The sequence below is a fragment of the Pseudorasbora parva genome, chromosome 25 (genome assembly GCF_024679245.1).
Source record: "Pseudorasbora parva isolate DD20220531a chromosome 25, ASM2467924v1, whole genome shotgun sequence".
NCBI classification, from domain to species: Eukaryota; Metazoa; Chordata; class Actinopteri; order Cypriniformes; family Gobionidae; genus Pseudorasbora; species Pseudorasbora parva.
The window spans coordinates 26,873,577-26,898,485 of NC_090196.1; the positions used below are offsets into that span (position 1 = coordinate 26,873,577).

General features: G+C 38.1%; 2 protein-coding genes across 4 annotated transcripts in view; one reads left to right on the top strand and one right to left on the bottom strand.

The window, feature by feature from the left end:
* Positions 1–283: 283 nt before the first annotated feature.
* Positions 284–18,198, top strand: sergef (secretion regulating guanine nucleotide exchange factor). Its single transcript, XM_067437036.1, has 11 exons — positions 284–393; positions 554–689; positions 874–1,029; positions 1,252–1,346; positions 1,527–1,587; positions 3,031–3,144; positions 3,360–3,422; positions 3,518–3,676; positions 3,752–3,894; positions 10,860–10,896; positions 17,306–18,198. Exons 1-11 carry the CDS (start codon positions 352–354, stop codon positions 17,488–17,490), a joined length of 1,191 nt encoding a protein of 396 aa, XP_067293137.1. The 5' UTR covers positions 284–351; the 3' UTR covers positions 17,491–18,198.
* Positions 18,199–19,047: 849 nt separating this feature from the next.
* kcnc1b (potassium voltage-gated channel, Shaw-related subfamily, member 1b) overlaps positions 19,048–24,909 on the bottom strand; it is a 36,643-nt gene continuing 30,781 nt past the window's right edge. For 2 of the 3 annotated variants that reach the window (XM_067437028.1, XM_067437027.1), the window contains one exon: positions 19,048–19,861. In XM_067437028.1, the coding sequence (XP_067293129.1) occupies positions 19,752–19,861 (110 nt within the window). In that variant the 3' untranslated portion in view covers positions 19,048–19,751. Of the gene's footprint in view, positions 19,862–22,405; positions 24,595–24,909 lie in introns of those variants that run through there. The other variant, XM_067437026.1, reaches the window with a different exon arrangement.

Consider the following 24,909-nt stretch of genomic DNA (forward strand, 5'->3'; position numbering starts at 1 on the left):
AATATAAATTAATACATTAATAAATTATTGTAATTACTATTATTATTTAAATATCATAATATATAGTTATTTCACTTAATAGTGATATATTAGGTATATAATAGTATTATAATTTGTTTTAGCGTATATAGATACAAATATATTTTAATATTAAGTAGAATATATAAATAAAATGTGTGACTAATATAATGACAAAATATTGATTAGAAGCAGCAACGCCAGCTAAGCCCCGCCCACTTTGGGAGTGCATCGTTTTAATGCATATCGTTAGCATTCTACCCAGTAATATTTCAGGAAACCAGTGACGTTTCAAGACTTTAAGGCGATGTCATCCAATTGCGCCTATATCTGATGGAAGGAGCTCAGCTGTCAGAATGTGTACTTTACGCGTGGGTAAGTTTTATTTAGCCTACTTTGCATTACTCGAAACGTGCAGTAATGGTGCCAGTCCTCACTCCTTATATTCACGAGAATACACGAATATGAGCAGTCTCGAATTATTAAAGCACAAAAAACAGCGCTTACTGATCAATAGTGTGATTTCGCGTCACAGGGAGCCAACAGTTACGGGCAGCTGGGACTGGGACACACCGAAGACCAAGCCGAGCCGCGGCGTGCAGACGGCGGACTGCAGGCTGTGAGGGTCCGCTGTATAACCGGAGGAGGCGGTCATTCGGCTGTCATCACTGGTTAGCTGGCCTATAACACTATTAAAAATAATAGATATTATTGCTAACACTCTGAAAGGACACGTCGTTTGAATTAGTCAAATAATCCTCAAACTATTGCTGTATTTGCTGACTTTTTATTTATGGATCAATGCCGCACTCTAGTGGACAAGTTGAAGTATGACAAAAACATTTCTCCACCCAGACTCAGGTGACCTCCTGATGTGTGGACACAACCACAAAGGTCAGTTAGGGCTCAGTCACACTTCAGAGGTCATAACCTTTCAGCCCTGCCGTTTGTCTGGGTGCGGAAGAGTTCAGCAGGTGTCCTGTGGTTGGGACTTCTCTATTATCCTGACAGGTGAGTGGTTGGGCCATCAAATTCATATTCTGGTCTCTATGTGACAGACTATTAGAGACCAGCGATTGAAAAATAAAAGAGCTTGGGGAAATTAGAGATATCGGTTATTTGAGTGGTTCTGTCTAGAGTTTGATTAGATCAAGTGCTCTCAGACCTGCCTATGGAGACTTCCTCTCGTTTAATTCAGAGCTGAATAACTGATATCTGATCTGTGTCTGTCAGGTGACGCTCAGGTCTTGGTGTGTGGCTCCAATGCTTTTGGACAGCTTGGTGTCTCACCAAGGATATCACACTCAGCAGAACCTTTACACGTGAAGGTGGGAGACCAGAATAAGACTCGTGTGTGTGTGTGTGTGTGTGTGTGTGTGTGTGTGTGTGTGTGTGTGTGTGTGTGTGTGTGTGTGTGTGTGTGTGTGTGTGTGTGTGTGTGTGTGTGTGTGTGTGTGTGTGTGTGTGTGTGAGGATTGTAGTAAAGTCATGCGATGTTCTGTTTGCAGACACTGAATGAGCCTGTTACTAGTGTGGCTGCTGGGCTCAGACACGCATTAGCAAGTACAGGTATTACTTGTGATTATATAAAATATTTCAAATCTATAAGTTATGTTTTATAATTAACATTTCATTTTTCTAATTATTATCATTTAAATGTTATAATGTCTAATTATTTGTCTTAAAAAAAGTGTATAATATGTACATTTATTTCGATATAAATATAGATTTTTATATTAAATTCAAAAAATAATTGTATGTATTATAAATAGCTTCTATATCATGATTTTTTTACTTATTTTTCCTAGTGTTTACCAACAAAGACAAGTTATTAAATGATATGATATTAAAATTATAAAAAATATACAGTCATATTAAATATAAAATTATTATTTTATTTGATATAAATAACAATATTTATTTTCAAGATTTAAAACAAATATAAATATATACATATTCATGCAAATAATTTGACCTATTTTCTTATTTACATACCTGCACATATAATTACATATTGAATTATAATATTAAATATATTAAATTAATTTTATATTTGATTTGTTTAAACAAACAAACAAACAACAATAATAATAAAATGTAATTATAATTTCAAATTTAAAAATTGGGCTTTTAATTATGAAACAACAAATATGTTGGCCTATATTTGTTTTGAATATTAAATATTGAAAAAAAAATGTAAATGTTTCATTTTATATTTAATTTCTAATTACATATTAAATGTATTTTAATATTATTATTTTTAAATATATTAAACATTTTTATATTAAATATTTTATTATTATTTATTTTAAATATTGAGAAAATGTATATGTTGAATATATTTTAATTTCTAATTACATATTAAATGTATTTTAATATTATTATTTTTAAATATATTAAACATTTTTATATTAAATATTTTATTATTATTATTTATTTTAAATATTGAGAAAATGTATATGTTGAATAATTATAAATTATATTGTAGTATTTTAATTTCGTATTTTAATACTATTTAATTATATGTACAGGTATTACATATGAATATGTACAATAAATATCAAATGTATATTTGTTTAATATTTAAAATTATACTTTTATAATGATTATAATGTTTATTTATTTGCATTAATATGTATATTTGATTTAAATACTTAAAATGTTATATGAAATAGAATACATAATTGTATATTTAATAATTATAAATTATTTAAGTGTATAATTATAATTTATTTAAATATAATAATATTTAATTATTCGTCTTTGTTGCTATATATGTCTATTTGTTTTGAACATTAAACATTGAAAAATTCTAATTACATAGTAATTTGAATATATTAAACAAACATGTTTTAAAAATGTTTAATTAGATATTAAATATATTTAATAGTATAATCAACATTTACCATATAATCAACGTGTGTGTGTGTGTGTGTGTGTGTGTGTGTGTGTGTGTGTGTGTGTGTGTGTGTGTGTGTGTGTGTGTGTGTGTGTGTGTGTGTGTGTCTAAAGCATCAGGTCGTGTGTATCAGTGGGGAACTGGCCTGTCGAGTCACGCTAAGAGAATGTTGAGTCCCCATCCTGTTCCTGCGCATCTATCCTCTAAGGAGCCCTGCCTTGTCCCAGGTAGCATTCTCACACACACACACACACACACACACACACACACACACACACACACACACACACACACAGTTGGTCTCAAAGCTAAATTAGCCTCACTACACGAAATACACGAGAATATATCTTACGTCTTACTCCTATTTATTAGTTTACCTCCTAAATGTCTGTTAAATTATATATTAATTTCGTAGTTATTTATAGTGCTTTCTGATCTGCAGGATTAGATCATGTGACCCCACAGAAGGTGGTTGCAGGCTCCACCCACTGCATTTGTTTGACAGGTGAGTATTTATCAAACAAATCAGACTGATTTTATCTTCTGATTGGCCAGGATAGAGACGAAAGATTGTATTGTTTAAATTCCATATGTTTTCAGTCAAGGGTGACGTGTTCCTCTGGGGCAGCAATAAACATGGTCTGCTGGTCAGCGAGAGCCTCTTCCTGCCCCTTCCCGTGGCTTTGGATCGATCTCTGCTGGGGGGCGAGAGAGTGACCGTCGTTCACAGCGGCTGGACGCACCTTGTTGCAAAAACAGGTGAGTCATACTACACGCAGTCTCTCACAAATCTTTTATTCTAGTGATACTTTATAATGTAATATCTATTTGAAGAGAGTGGCCGGGTCTTCACATGGGGCAGATCAAACTACGGACAGCTAGGACAGACCAATCAGGGAACGGAAAAACAGCCTGATGTTTCTGGCCAAACCTTGAGCCGCCCCATCGAGGTTAAAGCTCTATTTGGAGCAACACAGGTATGATATCAGCCATGTACTGTGGTAAAAGTGTTCATATACTGTAAAAACAAGCATATACTGTTTAGTAATGATTTTACCATGGATATTTTGAAGTAAGTTTATTAAAACCCTGGTAACCGAGATAAAATCACTACACATCATTTTGTGGCTTATTGTGAAATGGCAATAAATACAGTATGATACAAAATACCAACATTCAATAAATAGTAATACTTATCAAATAAATATGTAAGCCCATTTAAAAAGTCATGCTTTAGTAACTCATAATTTTGTTATTATTATTTATTTATGACATAAAAAGTTGACATTATTAGATAAAAAGTCACAAAAATGTAAGATATGCATCACAAATACTATAAAAAAGTCAAAATGACGACTTGATAAATCATAATTATGATTAAAAAGTTGAAATGTTGAGATCAAAATGATGATATACCGTCATATTGAAATTATGATATGATATGATATGTCACATGATGAGATTAAAAATGTAATCTATGAGACAAAAATTAAATTGAGAAGTCAAAATGTTGAGATAAAGTCAATATTACGATGTACTAATTTTTTAAAAATATGATACAAAATGTTTAAATTATGAGAAACTAAATCATAATTATGAGATCAATTAAAATTATGAGATAAAGTCAATATTATGATGGTCAAAATTTGTGATAAATAATTTAAATAATGAGATTAATCAAAATGATGATACACTAAATAATATTACGAGATTAAAAAATGTAATTATGAGATTAAAAATGTCAAATGATAGCAAGCGAAATCATAATTATGAGAACATTTTAAATCATGAGATAAAAAGTCAATATTATGAGAAAGTTATGATATTCTAAGTCATATTGTGAGTCAAAATTAAAATGAGATCAATCAAAATAACGATATACTACAGTAATCAGATAGAAAATTGCTGAGTCTTAATTATAAATTGGAAAAAAAGGAAATTATGATCAAATTTTGATGTCATTATTTTGACTTAGCATGTAATAATTTAGACTTTTTATATAATAATTATTATAATGAATGTCATAATTATGAGTTACCAAAGCATGATTTTTTTTTCTTGTGCTGTGGAGTATGAGTATGAGAGAATGCAGTATGTAATGTCTTCCCGTAGGGGGCAAAAACACTGCACAGTCCCACAATTCTTTCTCGCATCCTGCCCAGAGACAGAGTTGATTTAAATTGAAGGTCATCGCAGCATCTGTGTGTATACTTATGGAAGAGAAAGACTCAATGACACAGTGTTTTATTCTCAATCTCTGGTTTTACGTGTTTGATGAGTCACAGAGCCTTCAGAACATCCTTCAGATACTGTGAGCGAGAGAAAAGAGACATTTGGCATTTACGTCTTTTCGCATTGTTTTTTTTTCAATTTCAAGTTGTCGCACGAGAGGGACACGCTGTCCAGGACACGGTCTAGACATTGTCATGGCTACTAAACATTTCTCTGTGTCAGATCTCCTTGCGTGACTTTGTTTTGCGCTCTCGCTGCTCTCTGCCAGGTCGATGGACCTCATGTCTTTTTTAATCCTCTAAAGTTGCTTATGCTACAATGTCCTGCCACCGGCGACCCGTCCGCACGCTGTATGTTGATGACAGGAAACGGGGACGATATCCTCTATAACACCTCAGGAGGGAGGGAAAAAGTGTAGAAGGGTCTGAAGACACATTTAACCTTCAGTAACCTTCAGAATGTAAAGTTTTAAGAGCTGAATTGTGGTTGATGGAAAGACTTTGCCTGAGGCTTAAAGGAACAGTTCTGTTATCATTGACTCTAACACTCTAAAGAGCGCTAGGACTGATATTACAGTTTTGAACTAATAACGCCTAATATTTTAGTTGAATACCAATCAGGTAAACCAAGTAAAACACCAACCAAGTAAAACACCAATCAGGCATAACATTATGACCGGTGAAGTCATAATTCTCAATGTTCATGGTTTAGAAGCAGGACAAATGGGCAAGCGTAAGGATTTGAGTGAGTTTGACAAGGGCCAAATTGTAGAAGATCGGGTCAGAGCATCTCCAAAACTGCAGTTCTTGTGGGGTGTTCCCGGCCTGCAGTGGTCAGTCTCTATCAAAAGTGCTCCAAGGAAGGTCGTGGAACAAGGTCATGGGCGGCCAAGGCTCACTGATGCACGTGGGGAGCGAAAGCTGGCCTGTGTGGTCAATACAAACATCTTGGTGCAAGATAATACACCACACCTTCAGGGGTCTAGTGGAGTCCATGCTTCGATGGGTCAGGGCTGTTTTAGCAGTAAAAGGGGACCAACACAATATTAGGAATTGGTTATTTATGGCATAACATTATGGTCATAATGTTATGCCAGATTGGTATACTGTCATATGGGCAAGTTTTATGATTTATTTTTCATTTTGAATCTTAGAAGTCCCAATTCACGTACTTATGCTCTAGTCTGTGATGTTTTGTAGAATAAACACTCAGTGTGTAAAAGTACACTTTAAATACCTGGAAGATGCACCTAAAGGGATAGTTCACACAAACATGAAATTTGGTGTTTCAAAACAACATATACAAACAAAACAAAATGTATAACCGTGGCTCGATACATTGAGTTCTAATTAATTAAAAAATGGTCGGCCTGTGCAAGAAACTGAACATGTCCTGCGCAGGTTCACAGCCATCTGGAGCGCAAGCTAAAAATGTTGTAAATAATGTTCAGTTTCTTGCACTGATCGATCGTTTAGCTACGACCTCAATCTATCATCAGGAGAAACTGTTGTTTAGACTTCAAATCAATTGTTCCAACCCCCTAAAAGCATATTGGCCAATCATGGGGAAGTTGGCATCTTCACTTGCTCCACACTGTAAGATTTCCTATCAGTAGATGAAACATAATACTGTGTTCTAAAAATGACTGTGTTCCTTCCTGGATACGGAGCTGAACTCCCAGTAATGGGTGGTGTAATTTCTTAAAATGAGTTTGTTCACACGTGGAGGTTCAGCCGACAGTCTTTTTCACACATACACCCAGAGCGCTGGAGTCCCGCGGTCTGTGTCGGAGCTCCCACAGTGCAGTGCTGTGCCTGAGGCTTCATCACAGCGCCTGAACATGTCTGGTGTGGGACACCTCGTTCTGCACTTCATTATCAAAGGCACATGGGAACAACTGGCTCTAAATAAACAGCTGAAGACACTGACTGATCTCAGTGTTCAATATTTCGATATATAGAAAATATCAATGTTTTATTATTTATTATTCATTTTATAATGTTATAATATTAATTGTGTGTGTGTGTGTGTGTATATATATATATATATATAATGTACACACATACATACATATACACGGTGAGGAAAATAGGTATTTGAACACCCTGCTATTTTTCAAGTTCTCCCACTTGGAAATCATGGAGGGGTCTGAAATTGTCATCGTAGGTGCATGTCCACTGTGAGAGACATAATCTAAAATCACAATATATGATTTTTTTAACTATTTATTTGCTTGATACAGCTGCAAATAAGTATTTGAACACCTGTCTATAAGCTAGAATTCTGTCCCTCAAAGACCTGTTAGTCTGCCTTTAAAATGTCCACCTCCATTCCATTCATTATCCTAAATTAGATGCACCTGTTTGAGGTTGTTTGCTGCATAAAGACACCTGTCAGCCTCATACAATCAGTAAGAATCCAACTACTAACATGGCCAAGACCAAAGAGCAATCATTAGAAAATGGAAGAAGCTAAACATGACTGTCAATCTCCCTCAGACTGGGGCTCCATGCAAGATCTCACCTCGTGGGGTCTCAGTGATCCTAAGAAAGGTGAGAAATCAGCCCAGAACTACACGGGAGGAGCTGGTCAATGACCTGAAAAGAGCTGCGACCACCGTTTCCAAGGTTACTGTTGGTAATACACTAAGATGTCATGGTTTGAAATCATGCATGGGACAGAAGGTTCCCCTGTTAGACCAGCACATGTCCAGACCCGTCTTAAGTTTGCCAATGAGCATTTGGATGATCAAGAGGAGTCATGGGAGCAAGTCATGTGGTCAGATGAGACCAAAATATAACTTTTTGGTCATAATTCCATTAAACGTGTTTAGAGGAAGAAGAATGAGTACCATCCCAAGAACACCATCCCTACTGTGAAGCATGGGGGTGATAGCACCATGCTTTGGGGGTGTTTTTCTACACATGGGACAGGGCAACTGTGGTGTATAAAGGAGAGGATGACCGGGGCCATGTATTGCGAGATTTTGGGGAACAACCTCAGTTAGAACATTGAAGATGGGTCGAGGTTGGGTCTTCCAACATGACAATGACCCGAAGCACAGCCAGGAAAACCAAGGAGTGGTTCTGTAAGGAGCATATCAAGGTTCTGCCGTGGCCTAGCCAGTCTCCAGACCTAAACCCAATATAGAATCTTTGGAGAAAGCTCAAACTCTGTTTCTCAGCGACAGGCCAGAAACCTGAGTGATCTAGAGAAGATCTGTGTGGAGGAGTGGGCCAAAATCCCTCCTGCAGTGTATGCAAACCTGGTGAAAAACTACAGGAAACGTTTGACCTCTGTAATTGCAAACAAAGGCTACTGTACCAAATATTAACATTGATTTTCTCAGGTGATGATGAAATGATATTCTCAGGTGGTCAAAAACTTATTTGCAGCTGTATCATACAAATAAATAGTTAAAAAATCATACATTGTGATTTCTGGATTTTTTTTTAGATTATGTCTCTCACAGTGGACATGCACCTACGATGACAATTTCAGACCCCTCCATGATCAAATACTTACTTTCCTCACTGTGTGTATAAAGATAGACAGACAGACAGACAGACAGACAGACAGACAGACAGACAGACAGACAGACAGACAGACAGACAGATAGATAGATAGATAGATAGATAGATAGATAGATAGATAGATAGATAGATAGATAGATAGATAGATAGATAGATAGATAGATAGATAGATAGATAGATAGATAGATAGATAGATAGATAGATTATAAAATAAAATGAAAAATAATATTTAATAATGAGCAAAGAATATTGAATGATATACACATACATTATATATATATATATATATATATATATATATATATATATATATATATATATATATATATATATATATATATATATATATTTCATGGGAATGAGGTGGTTTGAATTGCAATAACTGTTTGGTTAGTTGATTCACATGTCAGTCAGATGGTCTAAGAGGGCGTTTCTTGGCCAGAATAAGTACACTAGACTTTATCCTGATAGTCATAAGCCTAGCTAAGCTAGACTAGTGTTTAGTCTGCATGTTACAGCATTCCTTGCTACTGATCTGACAGCAGTACTCAGTGGTTTGGACAGTCCCTGTGCTCTGTCCAAAAGCAGTTTTGACTAGCTGTGTTGTTTTTGTGTGCCGTGGGGTCAGATGGGGATGGCTGGGTGGAGGTGGGGTTGTTTTGTTGGTGATGGCGCGAGAAACAGACTACATCAGGACGGATCATTGTTGTGGAGTCTGACAGGAGGATCCTGCTTTTGTTTGTATCTGCAAAAGACCTTGCTTTGTACTTTCAGTTTTAGTTGACACAAAGTCCACAGGAGATGCGAGCAGAACATCCTAGTGCATCAAAACTTAATTATTCCCTTAACAGTCAACATTACTATTAGAATGCTTTGATATTCAATATCTGTTTAAATGACCATTACGTCACCGTCCCATATTTTGTGTGGTTTGTAAAAGCATATCATCTACTCATGCAGATATTGTTTATAACTGTGTATGTGTGTATATATTTATTACTGTATCTTATTCTAAGTATTTAAAAAATAATGCATAATTAAAATTTCATAGATTATTCTAAATTAAAACTGATAGTTCTTTGTTGTTTTTTTATGTATGTCCATTTAAAGCACACACACACACACACACACACACACACATGTCTGGTGCGCTATCTTTCTGTGGACTCACCATAGGCGTAATTGTTTTTATACTGTACAAATCAAAAAACAGATGCACAAGAAAAAATGACAATAAAAGCAAAAATAGAGAAAATGATAGAAAATGTATTTCAAATATTAACATTTAAGAATAAAAAATATACATTTATAAATGAATAAACAAATACAAATGGAAATATTCTAGATATAATTCAGCATTTTTAAAGAAATGTATCTGTTTATTCTAAATTAAGGTAATTATGTGTTGTTTCCAATTGTATGTATATCGCATTTATACTATATACTATATACTAAATGACTTAAATACATTTAATACATTATTCTCAATTAATAAATACATTAAAATATATTCAAAATGAATTATAAAAATTACTAAATGTTTTCTCTTATGTTTAAGCTGCTAAGTAACTGTGGTCTCTTCCAAAATGCAAATAAAATAAGATGGATTTAGTTTTAGGTTTATAAATTTGACTGGACGATAAACAATAGAAGTTTCAAGATTCTTTTCAGGCCCAGCATCTCTGCTGCCATTTCCCATGATGCACTGGGATAATTTCCACTAATCGGAGCGTGTTTGTGTGGACGGCATCCTCCCAGCTCTGGCAGACAGCATTAGCGATGTGTTTTTATCCACTAGCAGCCCATTTCCTCTAAGTAACGAGCTCTGATCACCTAACATTAATAAACCAACCAGAAACGCCCGGTCACCCACTCACGTCCTCACCGGTCGTCATGGTAACGGACATATGACTCCAGCATCGGGGCCGGTTGTGTGTTTGTGCTGTTTTGTGGTATGTGTAAATCACCCCCCCTCACCCCGAGTCCTCGCACCCGCTTCCCAGCAGGGAATGTTCGATTCAGGCATCCCGTTACATGCAGAGAGAGAGAGAGAGTGATTCTGTGTGACGCGAGTCAAACTGAGGTCTGTCGGTCATCTGTCAGTGATTATTGTGTTTGGACTGCGATCAGAGCGTAATACCAGTTTTCTCACAAACTTCCCTTTGTTTGTTTTGCAGATTGCATGCGGATCCGAACACAACTTGGCTGTTGTGGGTGAGTACAATGAGCTTGGGTGTTTTTAGTGCTGTTATGGCACAGGAAATTGAATATTTCATTATTTTATAATATCAGCATGCATGACTCTGTGCACAGATTACTCTGTGAATATGTTAGGAATGTTTGCAGTTTGTAGTCTCCATGGCAACACCTGGTGTCTTCATGTGTCCGATGGCCGTAACAGTCATCAGAAAGGAAGCTGCCAAGGCCTCCGTCACGCACTCGTAGAACCGAGAGTCAATCATTGCCGCCCATCAGAAAGACAAACGTCAAGCTGGGATGTGCACAAAATCAGGAGTTTTCTGTTTATAGGTGTATATAGGGTAAATTCAGGGTGAGGGGGACACTTTTTACCATTGAAATTACTTGGAAAAAGTGTCCCACTCATCCTGAATTCACCCTATATATAGCCTTTAGGTTTCCCAGCAAGGTTACTCTCATATGCAGTTGCCATGACAATAATTCTACAGTATCTTTAGGTGTAAAGTAGCTTATTATGGGATGTGACTGCTCTGACATTGAGCTGGGGGAGAAAAAAGACAGGATTAAAAGAGAAGTAAGCCAGCATTTTGAGATTTCACTAAGCCTGATGGCCAGAATTAACTCTAGAACCAGCTCTGGCTTCTGTACTTTTGAGACTTCAGTGTCTGGATTTCAGTAATAGGACATTTTCAGCACTGCGTCTTTAGCATTAGTAGAGATGAGTATCTGTTGCTGGAGTAATTAAGCCGCCGCTCCGTGCTGTGATCTTCACTGCTATCATAGAAGGATGCTGGGAATTAGTCCCTGTGCCTTTGTGTAAGGGCATCAGAGGGAAATGAGCAATCACTGAAAAATAATATGAAGTTATTGATGTGATGGAAGCTATTCCTTTTTGTTAATTCCCCAACAAATTAACAGAGAGAAAAAAAGTAACACCATTGACTAATTGCAGTTCATGCAGTTTGTTTAAAACTGCCTTTTTGCTGTCTTTGCCTAATGATACTGTAATATTATTATTTTGTATTTTATCCCAAATTCAAAAGGAAAGATGAGAATTAATATTTTGCATAAAGGAAACATAGCCTTATTTTTGGACCATTAAAGGGTTTTTCACCCAAAAATAAAATTTCTGTTATTAATTACTCCCCCCCCCATGTCGTTCCAAACCCGTAATGTGTTCTGTCCATCTTCAGAACGCATCATTTTATGAAGCAATGAGAATACTTTTTTTGGGTGCAAAAACAAACAAAAATAATGACTATTCAATACTTTCTAGCCTGTGTCTCCTACACTGTTTCCGTGCAGCACGTGAGCACCACGACGCATGCGCATGCTGTATTTACAACAGAAACTGCGTTGGAGACCCAAGTTCTTGTAACCACAAAGGAAATAATAATATATTTCGATATTTTGTACATATATACATACATTAACTTGACATTACTTTATATTATACATACTATACATACACAGTTTTGACATCGATACTATGGGGAAAAACTGCCATATGGATATTTTAATATTATCTCATAATTTGGCAGCAGTAATATTAGGCTACTGTCCCTTTAAGACCTGACTCGCAGATCCATTATACTGTTGTGTTCACTTGAACATTACTAAATGTGTTTACACAAATACCTCCCACGACTGGTATTTTGACATTATTTTGTGTTTTTAACTATTTAAGCGCAATAAGCAGCAAACTATAACTAAATTTAGCACTGAGAGGTGGCTTTATGTGCACACACTTTGGGTGTGAGCACAAAATCTGTGAAAATGTATAAAATAATGTGCAATACGCGCAATCCCACGTCGAAATTCAAGCCCTGTAACACCAACAATATTCATCCGGCGCAAATAAAATGAGTGAGTGAGGGGAGGCGGGTTTGTGTGACAATTCGCTGTCGATAGACAGATGAGAAAGCGGAAAAGCGCAGCTGGTGTTATCTGGAAAATTAGTATTTGGAAGCATTTCAGTGTATCGATACGTATTGAAAAATCGATATTTTTCAGATGCCTTAACTACAATTGAAAAAAAGTATATACTATATATAAAATTCAACCCGCTAAAAGTGGCTAGTAGGAATCGCCGTGTTACCAGTCGGGAGAACCCTCTAGCAGATCTAGGCAGGTGGTGCTGGGGAAGGTGGAGGGCAAGGAAAATGTTGAGTTGAGTTAAACTTCTGTCAGGATGTACTAAAGACACGCAGTGAGAAATTACAGCTGAAAAGGCGTGGACAGTTATTTTTGCGGCTGACCTAATCGCGTATGCATTTGAGGGCGTTTCCCTTTCAGACTCAACATTTATGAGAGGAGAGTATTTAAAGGGGTGGTGAATCAACTTTCCCTTGAGCTTTTGATATAGAAAAGGTTATGGTAATATAAGATTATCCTGTAAGTTTCAGAGCTGAAAACTTTGCTGTTAGTCAAAGAAAAGCTTTTATAAACACCAGGCCTAGAAAACGATCTCGTGCTTCATTCTTACATCATAGCGCTACGAAACACACCTCTACAGCATGTCTATTGCATTGTTATAGATAATTTTGCTTATGTGTACGTGTCTAACAGAAACATATCTTTAGCACGCTGGACTCCGACACGCATGGTCCAGGCCTCGCAAAGCCTGGCAGGCTGATGAATCTCATAATATTCTGTTCTTGATCTGTGCTGTTGTCTCTCTCGACTTGACATTTGAAGGGCGGCGCGCGCACGCTTGTGTGGGCGTGGTCCGCGCTTATATCGACCAATCGTGCCCTGTGATCGAGATAATCATTCTGGTTGCTGCTTTCAAAACAATCCCTCCCTCATGTGAACTGACAGGGGAGCTAAAGCTCATTAAATATGCAAATATTATCCAATCCTAGCCGTGGGCGTTTACTTCCAAGTCTCCAGTGCGTCACGCCCATCATAACCCAGCGTTCAGGAGAAAGACTCAAAACCAGTGTAGAAAATAGCCTATTACTTATTAGTTAAGATGCTTTTGAATGTAACAACCACACAAACATCATTAGTTGACCTCAGACGCATGTCTTATACCTTGAAAGATTGTTAGCGTCGTCAGTGAATCACATGCAGAACTTTCCACTCTTATCGGGACTTTTGTGGGATTGCGGTCTCACGCTAATTTGCCATGTTTAGTAAATCTGACCCTATAGTACTAGTGAGTGATATTTTGTCTGTGATCTGTAATCAGAGTATCCTTCTTTTGCATTCGCCGTGAAATACAATCCAGACATATTTATTTCTTTGTGAGATTCACCCAGTGACTGACCAAATTAACCCAAGCGACTCTTGAATTCACAACAATACGGTGCACTTTTTTTCTCTCTAAATTGGGCTAAAATGATGGAAGCAGCTCAGTTCATCAGCTTAGAAGGTAACTTGATGAAGAGCCTGATTACCTTGAAAAGAAGCATGGATGATTGCTGAAGAAGTATTCGTTTCTTGGGGAACTTGAGGATTATCTTCTGTTCCTTTGTGGGACGCACACCCTCGAGATGGCGGGGACAAAATCATGACGTCTCATGGCACAACAGAGCAAATGAATAACATCTCAACATGCCCTGGGAATCATTTAGCATTCTCTAAACACGCATGACTCTTCTCAGAGAACATTGTGGCATTTTCATCTTAAAAATGACATTAAATAGGTTTAGGGACGCTTTATTTCATTATTTCTCTTGTCTAGATTAGTATGCTGTTCTATATGTTTCTATGGTCTGTAAGTGTGTTGCTATGGGAACAGTTCTGCTGTACATCACTGACTGAACACTGTAGAGCTCTTGTTTTGCGAATTACTTATCATCCATACTTTAAAGACAGTGAATTGGACAACAACAAAAAAATTGTTCACAATGTTATTGTCATGCACAGCGGTCTTATTAGCTTTTTTTGGTCAACATAAATTATTTTATATTTTATTTGTAGTTGTGCAAAATTGTAGCCCACTTACAGACAAGAAAACAATGATTTTATAAAGTCGCATCTGTTAACAGTGTTACAGTGAAATAGGGGAGTGTGGGAGAAGGGGGGGGGGCGACAAAATGAGTTACCCTTGAGAAAGCATGCTCGCTCCTGGTTGCCGTGGCGACGAGACCTGTTATGTAACCATGTTGCCGTGGCACGTGCTACCATGGCGATGCAGGCTTGACCACACCCACCAGCTGGACGTGTTAGAGGTGCTCAAGTCTCTGTTAGACTGCAGGAGGGTCTGATTGAGATGTGTATGATTCAGAATCATTTTTAAAGGCGCAGTACTGTTTTTTTTTATTTATTTTTTTATTATTGATAATAATTACATACATTTTATTATGTATGTAGGCATGTATTTTAGCTGTGAATCGAACTTGTGACTAATTCAAATCCCTATCTATCTATCTATCTATCTATCTATCTATCTATCTATCTATCTATCTATCTATCTATCTATCTATCTATCTATCTATCTGTCTGTCTGTCTGTCTGTCTGTCTGTCTGTCTGTCTGTCTGTCTGTCTGTCCGTCCGTCCGTCCGTCCGTCCGTCCGTCCGTCCGTCCAGGGCCGGCGCTCCGCACACGCACATTACGCACTGCGCGTAGGGCACCAAGTGCTTGGGGGGGCACCAAAAAATCTGGGTCGTGAAAAAATCATCACAATAGGCTAGCCTACTAGTATAAATAACACATAAAATATTTCTAAAAGCATGTTAATATACAAATGCAATACAAAAGTAATATAGGCTGTTATGAAGGACTGTCATGTGTACATAATAATGTACTATGATTGTTTAAAATCATAGTTTACCGCGAACTGAAAGTATTAGTAGCATAGATCCTTATCTATCGCAATCGTGCATAGACAATTCTAATGGAGAACGAGTATTCCTCTGTACTATAATTATTATAAGACATGTTTACATATATTTACCATGAGTGCTATATTCTTTGTTGTACATTCGCGAGCTAAATGTGTATGCCGTAAATGCACCGTTGTGTTGTTTACATAAAGGCAGCCGGAATGGCGCTAATGACGTTACGGCCGGGAGTTCGAGCCCCGCTCAGAACAGGATTCTTACATGATGATAAAATAAGCCTACATGACAATTTATAGGCTAGTAAGTGCGGATTTCATTTCTTGTGTAACAGTTTAGTACTTTGTACTGTTATTTGTCCATTGTTATCATAATTACACATCATTTATGTGTACTGCTATTGGCATCCTTTTGTATATTGTTATTTACCAATTTGTATGTATATTTTCAGAACCACAAACTTGCCCCGACTTATGGTGGAGAATAAATGTTACAGAAGAAACATCAGAGTCCTTATTGCATTCTAACTGGATGTGCCATAGTGATTGCAACCAATTACAACCAGACAATTTAAGTACTTCAAAACATAGGCCTAGACCAAATTAGTCGAGAAAAAGGTGAATCTCTGTGCCAGACTCCCTCTGGTTTTCAGTAGAATCCCTGAATATTTTGTCTTGTGGTTATCAATGGGGACGTGGCTCAGAAACTGTCATATGATGACCTGATAGCTGATTTTGCAGCTAGGAAATGTAGACGTGTGCCTCTGTAGGGCCTCTGACAACTGATGGTAGTGAAAATGTTTAATATAGTTCTATAGAATAGCAGAATGGACTCTTTATAGAGATGTAGTCCCTCTGTTGAGTAATTTGTACTGTGCAGTTATGCATGGTTATTAGCAGTTTAAAACGTGCACTTTAAAATTCATACTTTATAAAATTCATAGACTTATTCTATTTACACAAAACTTTTTTTTTGCACTTTTAACTTTCTGTGTTTACATTGTTCAGTTTCAATTATTCATTTGCAGCAGTTATTTTGGAAGTAAAGAGAACCTAAATAAGAAATTCTGAATGGTAGTTATTTCTTTGGTGGGTGGGTGTTTGTTTGGGGAGGCATTTGTGCTTAGGGCACCCAAATGGCTAGCACCGGCCCTGTATCTGTCTGTCTGTCTGTCTGTCTGTCTGTCTGTCTGTCTCTATCTATCTATCTATCTATCTATCTATCTATCTATCTATCTATCTATCTATCTATCTATCTATCTATCTATCTATCTATCTATCTATCTATCTATCTATCTATCTAGTCTGTCTGTCTGTCTGTCAATGGATAGATCTTTGGATAAAAATGTCTGCAAACTGAGTAAATGTCTGTCTGTCTGTCCGTCCATCCATCCATCCATCCATCCATCCATCCATCCATCCATCCATCCATCCATCCATCCATCCATCCATCCATCCATCCATCCATCCATTATCTATCTATCTATCTATCTATCTATCTATCTATCTATCTATCTATCTATCTATCTATCTATCTATCTATCTATCTATCTATCTATCTATCTATCTATCTATCTATTGTTGTGATTTCAAGTTGTAACATTGTCATGGAATATATTTCACTCTCTCTCTTTAGGGGGTCGGATCTTCTCCTGGGGCTGGAATGAGCACGGAATGTGTGGAGACGGTTCCCTCTGTGACATCACGCAACCACAGCCAGTCCCCAGGCTCAGAGACACTACGGCTCTTCTGATTGGCTGTGGAGCCGGGCATTCAATGGCACTATGCAGTTTGAAGAGCAACAAGGATTCTGCAAGCTGAAAAGGTTTCAGAGTTTGGCTCTCTCTCTCTGTTTGCTTACGTTACTGTTTTAATGAATTATTCAGACAGACCCGTTTAAGCCTTTAAAGGACAGATTTTAGATCAAAGTCTCAGAGATGCAAATAAAGCCAACGGATGTATACATTATGCATATGACATCAGGAAATTATCCAAAAACACTAGGCCTATTTGCAGCTTCACGCAGATATTCATAGCCTAAGTGAGAGGCCTTTATCGGTTTTGTTTTCTCCTACTGAATACCAAAAGAGTCAATATGTATGCATTCACTGATGTATATCGGCTTGTACGTACTGTCCTTGTGCCTTCCCAACTACTCAGAAAGACTGAAATTCAATGAGGAGGGACAAATTCAATCAGACACTCATTTTCAGAAATTGCCATTCACGCTTCCTTTGCTGTGATCGACTGTCAAGGAACATTTCCTCTGACCTTTCACATCAGGGAGAAAGAAAACCACTAAAGAACCGTCACAGTTATAATACAGAGATTTACTGCTGAAAAATGACCTGTCTGAAAACAATCAATCTCCCAGAATACCTAGTGATGGAGTGATAATATGCTAAAGATTGGGAGGGGAGGCGGGGATGTGTCTTGTGCACTGCACTACCTTTAAACAAAGCTTGAAAAACCCACAAAACACACACATTCTGTTTTAGTGCTTTTTATTATCATTGCTTTTTTTCTCTCTTCAAAAAAGACACAAAATTGCCTTAACAATATGTCAACTCAAACCATCAATGAAAACACCACCTGGTTTTAAATTACTATCCATACTATGCACTGCAATGTGCTGAAAAACACAAGGAACGTCTCACAAAACAGCACAAACGTTTGAGATGACACTTTTTGCCAAGGTGTTCATTGTCCAAACTAATCAGTCTCAGACTGTACACTTCTGGAGTTTTATTCATATATGTGTGTGTGTATGTATATATATATATATATATATATATATATATATATATATATATATATATATATATATATATAATATATTACTCACTGATGTTTGTGCTCTGATGTGGTTGGGTCTTTGAACAGTCCAGAATATTTTAAGGAAAAGACCCAATGTTGATATTCCTGTGATGTAACTGGCAGTGCGCTAGTTTGGTCCCAAAGAATTGGGTTTACTTCACATTTTCACAACAATGAAAAATAAACGTTGAAACAAACTTAACACACAGTATCGGGTTATTTCGTTTATATTCCATCATAAACCCTGTATGTTCTTGTTCTCTACAAAGAGTCGTGTTGTTGTACAGTGCAGGATTGTCACTTGTGAAGGATTTTATGAAAACCGCTATAATAATGTGGCCTCCAAAATAGCTTGTATATTCACATTGGATTTTCAAACGCAAACTAAGCATTTATTAAACATTTTCCTCTTCAAACTCAGTAATGGTGGTGTCATTCCTTCGAAAATTGTAAGTTTGGTCCCAATGATGTGCTGACAAGCCTTGGTATTTTACCTTCAAATCCAACACCGCATTCTAACCAGGCGCAACGTCAAATTTTCAGCATCATCTTTTTACGCTCTACGCTCAACGCTCAACGTGAAAATGCTACTCAACATGCCAATTATCAAATATAAATATTTAAGATGAGTTAAATTTTGGACCAATACCATTCCATTGTGGGATACATACTTACATTATGTAACGCCTGATTAGGACACGGTGCTTCTAGAAAGTTACCAACTAAACATGTGAGCTACAAAATATATCAAACTGTTGTTAGTTCTACAGAAAGGAATGTAAAAGTGAACGGTGCAAACAGTGCAAAAGGCATTTCTACATGGTAACTACAGTAGTACAAAATACGAGAAAACAATTGCTAGTTTTTTCTCCCTACTCACACATGATCACAGAGCATGTTTTTCTTTTCTTTTTTCCCACTGAAATGTGATTAGCGACAGTATTACAACATATAAACAACCAAAAACAAACACTTCAACGAGATAAAAGAAAGATTTGCACAACACCAGCACATACAAGCATCGTGAACAACACTGACACTCACGAACGGAAAAACAACAGGCACTTCACACGGCACAATAAACCACAAACGAAACAGCGCTACATACCGCTGAACAACTACAGCTTCTCTTGGTTACTGAGCTACATCTACGCTGAATTAGTTATCAGTCACAACTCAAAGAGATGTGCTAATCTACAACAAGCGTACAGCACGCGTGCGCACTCTCTCTCACACACACACACACACAAACGCTAAATACGGTATCAGGTGGGGGATGTGGCTTTATGGTTGACACACATAGTGGTTGGTACACCATGGTTCATTACACACACTGACTCGGTCGGTTGTCTGCTTCGGTTGGCGCGCTGGGTCTCTAAAAAAACACGAAGAGAAAACAACAACAACAAACAACAAGGAAAATCATATTAATACACCAAACGGACGGCACAGAAACATGGGGGAGGGGGGGCGGATGGAGAAGGCCGGCGGGATTGTTGTCCCTCGAACCGTGCAAGCAAACAGGGTGATATCCGTCAAGCAGGTGACTATGACCTCCTTTACAGGCTCATGGTAAACTTGATATATGTGCTTTATATTGATTTAATGTGCTTTCCCATGCTCCAAACTGCATTCATTCAGATCCAGTGTAAGTCTACAGTTTATTGTTAAAGAAATATTTCACCAAAAATAGAACATTTCCATCCCTTTTCCCCAGCCAAAGAGAAATTAAGATTTTGAAGAAAAATATTCCAGGATTTTTCTAATCTAATGGAAGTGAATGGTGTCCAACGTAGCCATTTTTAACGGTCCGCAATCTATATTTAGGCAGCTTCACGACATGACCCCAGCTGACGAATATGGGTATAGCTCTTTGCTTTGGTCCAGCTCTGCAAAGCATTTTCATGAGTTGGTTGAGTTCACGACATCTTATGTGACTTATGCACATGTAACTGGCCCTACTTGACCCGCTCCAAGTGGGATTCAAGTTGGGGTCTCTGACGTGGGAGGCTGGTGCTAACAAGGATGCTAAAGAGCTCACCCTTTAGCGCCAGTTGCTAGCGTGTCTCTTAAGATCAGGGAGTATTTTTTTAGTTTAATAGCACAGAACTTTCCTGGCCTACGTCTGTTACACTCACCCCCTAAACCTCGCACCCACCCGGGTCACGGCACCAAATATAACCAGTCCTATTCAACCTGCTCCTTGCAGATTTCTAACCTGGGTCTCCAATGTGGAAGGCATGTGTGCTAAAAGCAACACTAAAGACTGCAGCCTCTAGCGCCAGTTGCTAGCACCTCTTGAGATCAGGGGAGTGAGGTTTACACACACAGCTGTTACTGGCCTACATCTGTTACACTCACCCCCCTAAACCTCATTCCCACCCGGGTCACGGCACCAAATATAACCAGTCCTATTCAACCTGCTCCTTGCAGGATCCTAACCTGGGTCTCCAACGTGGAAGGCATGCGTGCTAACAGCAACACTAAAGACTGCAGCCTCTAGCCGCCAGTTGCTAGCACCTCTTGAGATCAGGGGAGTGAGGTTTACACACACAGCTGTTACTGGCCTACATCTGTTACACTCACCCCCCTAAACCTCATTTCCACCTGGGTCACGGCACCAAATGTAACCGGTCCTACTCAACCTACTCCTTGTGGGATCCTAACTGGGGTCTCCAACGTGGAAGGCATGCGTGCTAACAGCAACACTAAAGACTGCAGCCTCTAGCTCCATTTGCTAGCACCTCTTGAGATCAGGGGAGTGAGGTTTACACACACAGCTGTTACTGACCTACATCTGTTACACTCACCCCCCTAAACCTCATTCCCACCCGGGTCACGGCACCGAATGTAACCAGTCCTACTCAACCTGCTCCTTGCGGGATCCTAACCTGGGTCTCCAACGTGGAAGGCATGCATGCTAACAGCAACACTAAAGACTGCAGCCTCTAACCGCCAGTTGCTAGCACCTCTTGAGATCAACACCCCCCTAAACCTCACTCCCATCTGTATCAAGCTATTGAAGCCAAAACATTTAAATCGCCCCCTTGGTGGCTAGATGCAGTATAGGTCATAAACCCTGCCCTCTCCGTGTAATCGCAAGTCAAACTAAAAATCCAATTACATTTCATATAATTTCCAGATGATGGTTTCTGTCATTTTAGGTAGTCTGTATCTACAAGTGTTAAGTTTGTTTTTATTTTGTTTTTGACCTTGATAACGCGGTCCCACCTCAGGATCACTACTGCGTAGACCTGGGCTCTAAAGGACATAATCGGCAACAACCATTTTGGCTTCATTTTTCTATCTTTCTATTCTTCTGATTGTTTTGTTAGAGGCTGGCCATTCACTTGCATTAGATGGAGAAAACTCCTGGAATGGTTTCCTCCCAAACTTTAATTTCTCTTCGGCTAAGGAAAGAAAGTCATATGCATATTGGATGGGCTTTGGATAGTACATTTTCATTTTTAGGTGAATGATTCCTTTAATATGATTAACTCATCAGGTCATGCTGTGTTTGTTCACAGTGGGATGGTGTTACATGCATGGTTAATGACTTGTGGCATGCTACCGGTGTGCGAAACAGGGCAGGGTCACCGCTAGTCCTGCCTCGGCTCTCCTGTTTCAATCCCCCGCTTTACCGGGAGGTCACACGCTTTCTCTTTGACCTTTCCCACCTTTCACGATCCAAGTGTGCTTGTGCATCCTGAATTATGAGCTAGTAACACTGGTGCATAATTGCAACATTTTCTTTTTTTAAATATGGACTGTAAAGTCTAAAAATAGCTGCCTGGAAAAACAGCTCGGTGATAAAGACGGGGTGAAAGATCAAAGAGACATCACAATACAGGCACAGCTTATTGCCAAGCAACCGGGGAGTTATGTATGCATGTTCTGTCAAAGAAAACCAGAGTCTATATACAGATTGGATACAAAATTTATTTCATGCAAGGTTCATATTTACAGGTTTGTCATTCGCATATGTATTTTTTGCATAAATGTACATGCATTTACCTCTCCCCAAGTAATCCCAGAAGCACATTATTTTCTTTTTATTTCTCTTTTTTTTTCGGTCAACTGCACGATACATCTACATTGTATATTTTCTGATTGCATGGGATTTGCTACAGTGTTAAATGTTTAAAAATGTGATATACACATGTTTGTACTCCAGATAAATCACATTTGAAACTGAATTTATGAAAAATATGAGTTTTGTGAAAATAAAAGCTTCTTTATATAATAGCTGGTATTGTAATTAAAATTCTGCTATTTAAATTTGCCTGCTCTAGTTGAGGAAAAAGTTTAAGTTAAAGTGCATTTTTTCACTATTTGCATCTTGGTTCATTTGTCAAAAAGTCCGATGGTCAACTCGATTGCTGCTACTAACCGATACAGGGTGTTTAAAACACACCAGAGATAGTTTGGGGAAAGGCAAAACAAAATAAATAAACAATTGCTACATTTATTGTATGTCATCATAAGTGATATCATACTCTGCATCAGATATATTTAAAGAAGCTTTGGGTGAAAAAACACATTTTTTCTTACATATTTTCAATAAACTTACATTGTTTTCTCAGATAGTTTCCCATGCAAGGCATGCAAATGCAAATGAGGTTTCTTCAGTCAAGTTTCTGTTGGTGACGTGTGCATCACTAGAATCATGGTTGTTTAGTGTTACTTCAAACTATCTTATATATGAAATAGCCATTGTCTCATCTTTTTTTCATTTTAAATGGTGTCCATTAGCACCCAATGAAAACCACAGCTTTAAACACTCAGGGTTCGGGGAAAAGGAGCAATGAAAGATAGATAAGGGGAAGAATGAAAGTGCAGAAATTTGAAAGTGAGGGAAGAAATGAGACAGCAAAGAGAAAGGGGTAGATGAGACCACTGCATAGGAATATGAGAGACTGGAGAAGAGGAGGAAAATATGAGAAGGAGAGAAGAGGAAAGAACGGACAAGAGAAGGGAAGAGGAAGTAGAATGGTGGAAGAAGAGGTAGGAGAACAAGTAAAAAGATTAGATAAGAAAATGGAGGGGTAATTATGTAGAAGATAAAAGAGAAAAGCAGATAAAGGAAGGAGTGGAAGATTAAGCAAAAAAGAAGAAAACAGGAAAATTAACTGGAGGAAGAGAAGACAACAAGGAAGACGGAGAGACAATGATAGACAAGTAAAGGGAAGATGAGGCGGAAAAGGGAAGGAACAAGAGTGGAAGGGAAAAGGAGGGCAATAAAAGAGGAAGGAGAGAAGAGGAAAGTAAGAACAGACGAGAAGGGAAGAAGAAAGAGAAAGTAAGATGAAAAGGGGCAGAAAGAGGAAAATGTTGGAAGAAGAGGTAATAGAACAAGAAAAAAGATTAGATAAGAGGAAGGAGAGATATTTAGGAAGAAGATAAAGGATAAGAGTAGAGAAGGAAGAGGGAGGAGAAGAGCAGAGGATGAGGAAGAAAATGAGAATAAGGAGTGGATTAGGAAGCAAGAGAGGAAAGAGAAGGGAGAAGAATATACAAGCAAAGAAGAGGAAGAGAAAAATACAAGGACGAGAAGGAGGAAAGGGGAAGGGCAGAGGAAGAATAAAAGATGGAGGAGGAAAAAATAAAGAACAGACAAGAAAAGGGGAGGAAGAGGAAGGAGAACACTGGAAGAAGAAGGGAAACAAGACAAATTTTAGATAAGTGAAGGAAGGAGAGATAGGAAGATGAAGGATAAGAGCAGAGAAGGAAGAGGAAGGAGAAGGGCAGACAATGAGTAAGGAGGAGAGGAGAGGAGAGGAGAGGAGAGGAGAGGAGAGGAGAGGAGAGGAGAGGAGAGAAGAGAAGAGAAGAGAAGAGAAGAGAAGAGAAGAGAAGAGAAGAGAAGAGAAGTTTCAAATGAAGGAGAGTTTAATGAGAGACAGATGGATGGCACACAGTGTGAGCAGGCATCTCAGCGCAGCACTGCGGAGCGAGGGCCTCTGATTGGTTAGTTTTGTTGTCCATGCTACAGGATGGATGGGATGGGAGAGTGGACCTGCTGCATGAGACAGGGCGGGCTGCAGGGCAGGGCCGACACTGAGGCCACGCCTCCAGACATGCTGCTATGGCTCCATGGCTTTTCATAACCTTCATTTGAAGAGAAAAAGGGCTTCAGTAAAACCTCAGAGCAGCCTTCAACTTTAGACAAAGACTCTCTGCCAAGGCTTTCTTGTGAATAAATATGGTTATGAAAGTAGTTACGTGGACAGAGAGCTGAGGTGTGTGTACTGTATGTGGTGTGTTTGCACAGATTAGAGTTTGTTAGTGTTGCCCGGTCATGTACTTGTTATGTTCATGGTTAGCCAGTTGACATTGACGGATTGCCAAGTCAACTGCATCATCCTCCATGCGTTCTATGCTTCAAACTGTCTACTGCATGCATGGAGTGGCTTCACAGTGCTT